The following is a 10,985-nucleotide window of genomic DNA, read 5'->3' on the forward strand; positions in this document are numbered from 1 at the left end:
ACAGGTGATCTGGTCCATGTATTAGCGGACCTTTTAAGCTCATAGCGAGACTCGTACCCACTCGTCACCTTTATTTTCTATCTGCAGAGAGATCTGGAAGAAGATTGGGGTCCGCAAAGGTGCTTGGGAAGAAACGAGAAAAAGTGGCTTCGCTCTTTTCTTCCTTCCCTCACTTGATACTGCCCCATCAATCACTTCGCGAATAAGAAGCGACTGGGTACGAGTCTGGCTGATAGCAACTGTTTTGTTTAGAAGTGGTTTTTTTTTAATTTTTAGTGAGTAGAGAATGATGTTTACGGAAACTGCAAAAAGGAAACCCTTTTTTTGCTCACTGTTCTTACAATCCCTAAATCAGCACTGAAACAATTACAATGTCTTACAAACTCTTGTTAGCATTCAATTCAAATACTTTCACAGGCGACAAGAATTTCCATTTACTGCAAACGTTCCGCTTATCTGCAGGTCGTCAATTAACTTGCTTTAAGTACTCTCTAAAAAAGTTCTTTTGAGGCCTCTCTGATCAGCCAATTTGCTTGAACGCAGCCGGTGTCTAAATTTTAAACCCCAGTGTTTGCTGTCGTGCCTTCTATATTAATTGCAGTACTTTACACAGGATTCCAATTCTATTTTATAATGCTAAATTACAAATTTGTGGTCACAGATAATCTTCTTTAAAGCCTCCTTCCTGTTTCTGTGACGTAATTCAGCCTTTGAGGGTTCTTTGAAGAACTTACAAGGTATTTAGAATATACAAACCTTCATTTTGCATTCCGATGATAGACCATATAACAGTCACCTAATTTAATATGTCACTTTCACTGGTGAGGTGTTTTCATAAACAAGTCTCATGTGACGGCATGTCAAAGAGACCTCAGCTGGTTCTTGTTCTCTGCTCACCAAATTCTTCGTCAATGTTGCGCTTCGCCAATGAATGGCGGGAAACGGCTATAGGCTAAAGTGAAATAATACGAAGCTGAAGTCTTGTATTCATAACAGCTTCATATCATGTCAGTTAATTTTTAAGGAATTAAATCAGATGATAAAGAAAAAACGCCACTTTTAAAAAGGGCCATTATATTGTAATTGTGGTTTTTTTTTTTTTGCATTAGTAACTGCTTAGCATATAGGGTTTTCTTTTTCTTTAAATTAATCATGTGTGGAAAGCCTAGAATAGTGTACTGTTATGAACACTATGCGTTACCTGTCTCTGCCATGAAGTCGGGGTGATCTTTCAAAATTAAAATTGTCTAAAAATTCCAAAAGGAATAATTTACTTGTAAGTCTATAGCATTAAACATTGACAAGGGAGCATGAAAAAGCTTTTACCAAATGGATTTTTCTGTCAATCAGCTCCTTCCGATTGGTTTTTAAACCTATTGTTATGGTAACGAAAACGTAGGAGGCGAATGCTACACTTTTAATAGGTTTTTAAAATTGATACACACACTAGGTAGCGTATGGCATCCCAAACTGCTTTTATCATCATTTCCCCGGCAAACTTCGTCAAAATTGGACAATAAATAATTTCTTACGGCTGATTTTTCTTAAGACTGAGAAGTATTACTTCCCCTCACGAATATAGAAAGTTAAAGAAAACGTCGATCTGCACTTTTCTTTTCGACAAGCGAAAAAGGAATTTTTCAGGTAGGTGTTTTTCGTGGCGAGAAAGAATCACCACCTTGTTCAAGATTTTAAATAATGCCTGTAAAATAAGTATATTTCAATGTAATTTGAAGTACTGTGAATTCATGTGGATTTGTAGATGAAACAGATTCGAAACAGATATTTTGGATAGAAGAATGGAATTTCAGATGGCACTTTTAAATCGATGAGGAAGAAAAGTTATTGTAACACCTCTTGTGAAAAATTGGAAATGCATTCATAGACCTCTTCTTAAGACAGGAAGATATTGAGGTACACGAAAATTTTTTCACAGCAAGAGAACAAGGTCCTCGTTAGAAAGATCCTTCTTATTGAAAGTGCCCGCTTGATACATTCATTGTCTAACTGCGGGAAAAAACGAAGAAAGAAATTGAGTTTCATCCAAGCTTGTTGGTGTTATTTCATACATCATCCGGTTAAACAGGTTTTGATGCGTTTTAATGCTGATCCAAAATAACAGGGAAGTGTTTCACAACCTTCTATAAAATCCAAGAGCAAAGAAAAGAGAGAAATTGAGTTTTATCCAATCTTATTGGTGTTACTTCACATGCGGTTCGGTTAAACAAATTTTCATGCGTCTTAATACTAATCCAAAATAACCGGAAAGTGTTTCATAACATTCTGTGAAATCCCATTGGCGTACACCTGGGATTTTCTCAGATTCCTAAGTGTTTGTGGGGGCTTATGTCAGGCCTTACAAGCGATATGCAGAAAGCGTTCCCATGATCCCACATGGGCTGATATGAACTACGCTGCATTTAATATCAGCCCTCAGAAAAACTTATTTTACCGTATTTACAGCGCATTTCGATAAATTGCTTTAGATCCAAAACGAAAGCGAGCAAAATATCCAATCGGAGCGAGAACGAAACATCGCAAGGAACGATGAGAACAAAAGGCAAAACAATTAAACTGCGTGAGCGCGGGAAAATGTGGGTGGTTTACAACTGGCTTTGAATCTGATTGGTTTGGAGTGTAACACGAGTTTTCTGGACCAATCACAGAGTAAGGTAAAATGAAACCAAAGCAATTCTAGATTAATTCTAATTCTAGAGCAATTCTGATCTTAGCAGTAGGCAGGACATAAGTCACATGTGAACTTAACAACTGTCTCGTTCACCAAAGAAGTTCTGTGGCTCAGAGGAAGAGCATCGGAGCGCGGCGTCCAAAGGCCTGATGTTCGATTCCTTTCGGGTGCCCAGAATTCTCTCTTTGTCGCGCTAAATTTACCATCTCTCTTGATCTAATCCAGAGTATCTGGTGTACTTTCGACACTAGTTATCTTGCTGAAAGACTCTTTGAACGTCAATCAACAACCAGCTGCATACTCGATATTTTGTGTGAGTGATGATCGTTATATCGATTCATCCTTAACTGCATTTTTATTAGTAAAGATAATGCAAACTTCTCGTAGTCAGGACGGCATATTTACTTGAACCTTATTAACTGATCATGTACTCTCTGGAGAGTGAGTTGCAATCGGGCCGAATTAGGCTGACGCTTTCCTAGTTATGTTTCTGTCTGAGAGATCTTGACCTAAACATTCGCGCTTGGAAAACCGATTTCTCTCGCGGATGGTGTTATTATTCCTGAGTCCAACAGGATATTTCTTGCAGGTGCCTTCATGACGGGGAACACTGTCTGTAGAATTCTGATAAGTCTATAATTAATTTTCTTTATTATCCAATGGGTTGCTTTTCCTCAGAAAGTTCCATAGTTACGCACTCGCACATTTGTAGAAATTAATAAAACATGCCCCAGCCGCGACATAACATCGGTAGACAAAATAATATGCCGCGGGTGTTTGTTTTATTATCAAAAAAAAAGAGCAAAAAGTGTTCAAAGAATGGTAAAAATTCGAACTAATGGGCGCCGGAAACTACAACATATAAACTTTTTTTCTACTAATTTTTGTTTACGATTTCGTGTCTTGGCATATTTTGACGTGAAATTCAAACACACTGGGGCAGAAATTTTTATAAAAAACAACTGAAGTTTATTTAGTCAGCTGCTGGTTTTAATTCACCTTTATAACTCGCTTTAGATATCACTTTCGTAAATTTCTTTTACGTCATTGGGGAGAACATCTTTCGAACGTTATGACGAAGAGATTGCTAAATTTATGTTCTGAATTGAGATGTAAATAAAACCTGAGAGACAAACTATTCGAGAGACGCCGATCAGAATGCGAACAAAAGAGCAGATTTAGCTTATTTTCTTTTATACAGTCAAAAGACTAATTTAACGCCTAAATCTTGTTTAAACAAAGTTTCCCTCGTATATTGCGTTGTGCCAACTTGTTTATTCAGTGCGGTTGAACAGCCAAGCACACAATGAGCTGCGGCACTTAGGAAACCAGTTTCTTTTGAATTACTGATGTCAACAAAATTGGTGATACAAGAACATTTCAATCAGTTGTTGACCTGTGCTACTCTTGGTGTCTTTACCAAACTGCGGAAGTCAATTACTTGGATCAAGCGAAAGATTTCGAGGGGCTGCTCGGTAAGTCACTTATTAACGAAGAGAAAACGAGTAAGGCTTTTCGTCCTTGATTAAACGGCGAAAAGGAAAAGGGCGCTGCATTAGAGATCCAACCAGGTGAGGCAGCTAAATTTCCTCCGACGAAAAGTACTCTTGTTTTAAATTGCAAATTGATTGAATTTTTCCTAGGTATACACTGTCTTTCAATATTACTCGCTGGTTGTAATATATGAGGTACTAGAATCTGTGTTACTTTGCTCACCAGCAAAATTTAGGATTTTAATCTTGCCAGATAATCCTCCTATAATATTATTTCTTGATTTCCTGTGAACAGGCTAACAAAACAGTTAATATGGCTAGCAAAGAGGTCAGATTGTTCACACGAGAAATCATTGCTGACAGTCTAATAATAGACATGCTGTATGTTCTCTGTTGAGATTTTGTTAGGAGCAACATTCTGCAATGAAAAATCTACCGAATCTCTTTAATACTCATCGATTATTTGCGAAAGAATCAACGGCTACCTCGGTGCGTTCGTCCGGCCTGTCAAGAAATAAGCGCCTCTGATGAATACACAACTGGATTGGAGTGCCTTTGAAAAGCAAGCGTAACTAAGACTTACATTCTCTGAAAATAATCAGGAATTATCAATACCAAGGCCTAATGGATCAGTTTGATTGCCACGGGGAAGTACTTTATGCATGATACTGCAACCCTCAAAATAAGAGATATCTGTAAATGCGCGGAAAAGCGCCTCTTCAGACAGTGTCACTATTACAGTCTTACTGTGAACAACTTTGCAATTTTGATACATTTTTTGATCATTGATTTCGAGTTCGAAAAATGGAGAAAAAGGCTCAATCAGACTTATTTTTGCCAATATTTCATCCAGCAGATTCATATGCACTCGGCAATGATCTGGTATTAAGTTAATATCTAGCAGATGGATTGTCTCCTAGAGAAGGTGAATTACTCGATTTTCCTCGCCCAAACTTAATTTTTGCAAGGTAGATGGCCTTTCCGAAAGTTCTGGTGTTATTCTCAATCGTCGGAGGTAACTGTGCAAAAGCACAACCTTAACTTCATTCACGAATCTAAAACCTCACAGATTTTTTTCATTGTCAAATGGCGACTATAAGATAAATGAACATTATTTTTATATTACTCAATTTTGAGATTTGACGCAAGTAATGATAAAAAAAACTGCTATTTTCAATCAATCTTTGGTGAAATCACGAAAATACAGGCTATAGACCAAACACTGCAAGAAATAACGGATGAATCGTGTCTTCAAACGCAAATAAAAGAAAGCACATTTCTCCAAAATGACTGAAATCAATTTAAAAAATGTGATTAGAAATAAAACTCATTTATCATAGGGAAAAATACTAATCAGAGTAAGAAAACTTTTGATTCAAATACTGAACGATGAAATTTTTAAGTGATGGAACTCGTATTTATCTTTAAAAAAATCGGTCTGAATTTATCCATCTTCAAAGACGATCTTCATTTAATAGAGGCTTGTTGTATAGTATGTATATCGAGTCAAACAAATTCCTGTGCTTATCGAAATAAACTTTAAAATCAGATTTTCTCGTCTGATCTACCACCAAGCTGAAAGTAGCTGTGTACGATTGCAAAATTAGAATTTTTAGTCGATATTAGTAGTTGTTTCTTGCCCGAGTAGTATATATGGTGTTTTCAGCGGTCATATTGAAGAACGGATAAATTTTCACCTAAGGAGGAGAACTCCTCCTTCTGCTGTTCAGTGAAAAGGGTGAAAACTGGAAATACATAAGGCTTTAAATAACTCCAATGAGTGGCCAAGCCAGAATTTCTTCTTACAATATAACAATGCATAACAAACAGACAAGTGATGAGAATAAAGAAAAATATATATTAGGGGATTGTCAGTTGATCCAATACCAAGTTCTCCAAACTCTCTTAGAACTGTATGACAGACAGTCAGGAGAAATACCAATTAGATCTCGGGAGTGAAATGGCTAAGACCAAGTTTAAACGAAGAACTTTTCGTGCATTCAAATTCGCCGAACCTAATTCCTTCAGTTCAGTTCGTGATGAGATCAAAGTTCATTCGAATTAGTCAGAACTGGGTCGACGAAAAGATTACATTCGAGGGTCGACTTGAAAATTTCGACTGTGGGGCCGCCTCGATTCAAACGGGAAATTTTTCTGCTCGACTGGAATCTCAGCAGAATAAACAGTAGCTGATGACATAAAGAAAAACACTCATACTGGAAAAGAAATTTGAAAATTTTGGTTTTTCTTTTTAACGAACATCTGACAGGTTGCCTGTTTTGATTCGTTTCGTTTTTTTTTTTAATAAGAAACATGACAGTAACAGATTACCATTAGTTGTGCTAGCCACTCCGCTTTTGTTTCGGTTCTAACCTCAAACAGTGAATTAAATGCATCAAAAACGAATCTTTTGTGGTTTCTTTGCCTAAAATAATGATCAGATCCAACGGCTGTCTTTGGTAATTGTTTTTAACAAGTTATGGCTTTCAAAACTTTTGTTGATCAAGGGAACCGATTGTTTAGATGCAAATGTCTTTATTCTGGATCAATAATAAAACGCGATGGGTTACGCGCGACAGAGAATGGCAAATGCCAAAAGAAAAGCCAGCCAAGAATGGAAAAGAACATTACATTAGCATAAAATTTGAAAGCCGGCCAAAAAGGCAGATTTTAGTGACAAAGAAACAATTAGTGCGGACAGTGCAGATGATACAAAGATTGTGTGTCTTTATGCAGTGGTCCTTCCTAATTCCCAAAGAGTAACTTAGTTATAAAAAAATCTTGGGTAACAGTTTTTGGCAAAAGACCTCACTCGACATTTTAGGACGGGATTCGAGCTTGTTTGGAATCCTGCAGTATCAAGATGTAAGTCGTGGCCTTAATTTACGCCGTTTTAATTTTAATTCGATAATCGTCTTTAATTTTGGCCAGTTAGCGGTTTAATCTGATCCCTATCTCCAAATCTTTCCTTGACGTCATTATTTGTTCGATTTAGAGACAAGACTGTCTCGTAGATTTGACGCCTCGAACATCGAAATAACGAGAAAACAGCTTAAGGCATGCTATTTGCCGGCGAATTTCGTCACAGCTCAATATTTTAAGGTGGCAAGATGCGGTTATTAAAATTGAAATCTTGATCTTCTCGAACCGACGAAGTCGTTCGTGAAAGTCTGCGCTCAAGGCATTGTGTTTTTATGGTAGGAGGTTGTTTGTGTTAATAGTTTTCCGTTAGGCGGTCTTTGTGTAGCCTCTTTTTTTATCCAGCAACTTCTGCACGGTTCTCTAGAGACTTAGCATAGGAGCAAGAAACCGGTTTTCATAAGACTTCTGTCAAAACGAGTTGAGTCAAAGCGATCGGTGCATTTTTGGAGTTACTGCGACGAACGCGCGCAGAACGACCAAAGTGGTAAACATCACGAGAGGCACCGATTTGTCCACGACGTTTATTTTAGTACCGTTACTAATACTTTAAGTTTTCCTATTTGGTAGACAACGTCGACAACTGAATTGGTGTTCTTTGACCATTCTCTCCCAAAATATCGACAGATTGCAAACGGTGCTTAAATTTCGAGATGGTTTAATTCGATTCAACAATTTGCATCTGTCACAGAATGATCGAGAGAACAAACAACACCACGTGAAATTATGGAAGAATTCTAAACAGCTTATTTTTCACGCTTTTGCCCTAATCTTATTAATTGATTCGAATTCAACCCGAAGTGGTAACTGTTAAGAACTAATATAAAACTGTGAAATAGTGTAACTAACTTACCATAAATTGTAAACATTTGTATACGGCAAATGATCGTGAATTTGTCTGTGAATTGCTCTTGTGCATGCGTAGAAGAAAACCACGGTAATCTTTCAATGTTTTTAGTTTGAACACTCTCATATAACGCGCCTTGTTTCCTTCTTTTTTATTTTAAACAGCAAAGAAAGGCTTTTCGGCTACAGGAGAAATTTCAGAATGGAGAATCACGGCAATGGCACTGGAAATACAAACACAACTCCAACGGTGATAGAAAAAATGAACCTGACTGAGCTCGCCTTCATAACTGTGTTGTACTGCTTACTCGTCGTGACAATCATTACCGGAAATGGACTCATCCTGACTTCTTTTGCAATGAACCGGAAGTTAAGAACCGTGACCAATACGTTTATCGTCAGTTTGTCGTTGAGTGATATCCTTGTGGGTCTCGTGTCTATCCCCTGCTGGATATACATCTTTCTGAGTCAGTACACCGAGCGCCCTTACACCAACGTAGGATACCAATTCTACATCACGTCTGACATTTTTATCGGGAGCGCTTCCATTTTGCAGCTAACGTCCATTAGTATCGAACGCTGTCACGCAATCGTCAGGCCGTTACGTCACAGAACTCTTCCCATGAAAGTGTTCTACGCCATGATAGCAATTCCGTGGTTGTACGCCGCCATAATGGCGAGCTTGCAACCGGTGCAATTCAAGCGCTGGACAGAAGTGTACACACTTCTCATGACAACCACGTGCTTTTTCGTCCCATTTGTAATCATTCTCGTCGCGTACATCACCATCTACGTGTATGCGCGATCAAGGCCCATAAGTACGCTATCACGTCACCGTGTACCCAAGAAAGCCTACAACAACGAGATAAGGTTATCTGTCACGGTTGCCATGATAACCCTGCTGTTCATCATAGCGTGGATGCCACTGTTCGTTGTCAGTGTCTTAGCAACCTACCATCCACAAAAACTACCCTCCCAACTGGGGACGGATCGACTCTTAAAGTTTGTTAAGTTCTGTCACTACAGCAATAGTGCCATTAACCCTTTCGTGTACGCCTATAGGAATCGTGAGATGATAAACACATTTCGTTATCTTGGTTACAAGCTGCTCTGCAAGGAGCGCAGCTTCGATGTGCCTTTTCTGGCCACAGGAACGTCGTTTGTTCGATCTTACAACAGAAGTACGTGGCACCAGGGATCATCCAGGAATGGAAAACTTCCAGAAAAGAAACACAAAGAACAAAGCTTTATGATGATTTCGACAGTGTGAACATCACTGACTGCACCTGTTCGAGAGAACGTCACTCACAGTTGACCCAGAGGCAGAAGCAAAACATAGTCAGTTCATTACACTGAGGCAAAATGCTAATAATAAATATGATAGCTTAAAGAACTGTAGACTAACAGCGACTTGTTAGCTGACTTTGTGAGGCGGTTAATAATTGAATCGGCTAAAGTAAGTGTCAATGGAAGGTAGATTGATTCATAGATAGATCGATTGTTTGATCAATTGACTGATTGACGTGAAGCAAATTGCAAGCCGAATTTGCCATGTATTTTCAACCAAGGACACCTTTCTGATCAAATATCGGCATTGCAGATCGCGCAAAGCTGCTGGGTATGGCTTGTGGAAAAAGTCTTCCTCAACATGAAAAACGAAAAGAAACTTATTTACTTAATGTTGCATTGATTTCGGCGTTTGTTAGAAATACTGGATGCAATGTCCAGCGCAAATTCGAGCAAAATAAACTCTGTGAGTTGGACAATTTTGAAGTGAACTTGATAACAAAGAATCGGCCTGCAAGTGATAAAAAACCTTAGACTCCACTGATCAACGCCAAACTGAAAACTGTTTGCTTTTCTAAAAAATAATTTTTTTCAGGCAAGTGGCTTTACATTCAAGATGGCCGTGCATGACCGGATTTAGTACTCGTCTTCCTCTTAGCACTTAAATAAAATTCTCATTTTCCTTAATTTGATAAAGCGCAACCTATCAAGTATTGAGACATGAGAAATATCTGGCCAAATAGTGAGTCACTATTTTAATTTACTTTGATTTTATGTTTAACAGAAACCTTACTTTTCACCTGCAAGTCGCGTTAATCGTGTTAAGCAAAAATGATAGCGTAGCGGCATCCTGATTTGTTGGGTCGTTTGATTGCGGAAAAGCAATTAATGGAAAGCTCGAGCTGGGCCTGCAAATCGACACGAAAACTTTCTTTCGTTAGTTGTTTTCTTTCTTTTCCTAATTCCTTTCATATTCCATTAAATAATGGTTTTCAAAACCGTAAATACAGTTTTGGTGATTTTCTTTCTTAACGGTGTTGCAAACACCGAGCCGGTTCCGCTCAAATATACCTTAATCATATCAATTAGGGAAAACTTAACTACATTGATACGTTTCATTTACTGTTATTTCCTTGATTTAGGAAAAACCTGAATTTAATAATAAACCAGGAACTTCTTTCTAACTTATAAATCTGTTCAATCGTTATCAAACTGCCCAAACAGTATAGACACTGGATTAACACGTTTGTATTTTTTTTTTATTTTTTAATTTTCATGTTTGTTGCGTGCACGTTCTAACTCATAACGGGTTTACAGAGACGTCTAAATATGCATGTTATGTTTTTAAAATCAACGCAGCCTAACAAAAAAAAACTTTTTTGATCATCTTTCTCAGATTAACCCTTACTGCGATAACGAAGGGAGTAGCTTTTTTATTGTTTGATTTTTTTAAAATCAAGATGGTGCCTCCTACAAAGAGAGCATTGGATCTAAATTTTATGCAAAGTATGTCCAGTGAGGAACTGAATGTTTACCACGAAAATACTCAAGTGGCTGACCTTAATTGATTTCAAAATAAACCTGCCATCATTTGTCAAATCTTCACTCACCTTCAGACAACCGGTGAATGCAATAGAGATGGTCAACGATTAAATTCTCTTCACTGAAAATATGACACTTCCTTTCAATCTTGTTTTAAGAATTTATTGTCTCATCATCTTTTATTGGAAATCGATCATTCACACCTGTAG

General features: G+C 37.8%; 1 protein-coding gene across 3 annotated transcripts; it reads left to right on the forward strand.

Annotated features, from left to right (window-relative positions):
* The first annotated feature begins 4,090 nt into the window (after window positions 1-4,090).
* Window positions 4,091-10,300, forward strand: LOC131789776 (histamine H2 receptor). Of its 3 annotated transcripts, none has more exons than XM_066169727.1 (2): window positions 4,091-4,164; window positions 8,113-10,300. In XM_066169727.1, the coding sequence occupies exon 2, from the start codon at window positions 8,150-8,152 to the stop codon at window positions 9,215-9,217; it is 1,068 nt and encodes a 355-aa protein (XP_066025824.1). In that variant the 5' UTR covers window positions 4,091-4,164; window positions 8,113-8,149; the 3' UTR covers window positions 9,218-10,300. The 3 variants fall into 3 exon arrangements, with proteins under 3 accessions (XP_066025824.1, XP_058962928.1, XP_066025825.1); XM_059106945.2 differs by having other exon boundaries at window positions 4,130-4,260; XM_066169728.1 differs by lacking the exon at window positions 4,091-4,164 and adding an exon at window positions 6,935-7,047.
* Window positions 10,301-10,985: the final 685 nt, after the last annotated feature.

This window comes from Pocillopora verrucosa, chromosome 7 (assembly GCF_036669915.1).
Source record: "Pocillopora verrucosa isolate sample1 chromosome 7, ASM3666991v2, whole genome shotgun sequence".
NCBI classification, from domain to species: Eukaryota; Metazoa; Cnidaria; class Anthozoa; order Scleractinia; family Pocilloporidae; genus Pocillopora; species Pocillopora verrucosa.

Excerpts from the sequence above, each read along its gene's own strand:
- LOC131789776 (XM_066169727.1), top strand. The coding sequence starts at position 8,150 with ATGGAGAATCACGGCAATGGCACTGGAAATACAAACACAACTCCAACG.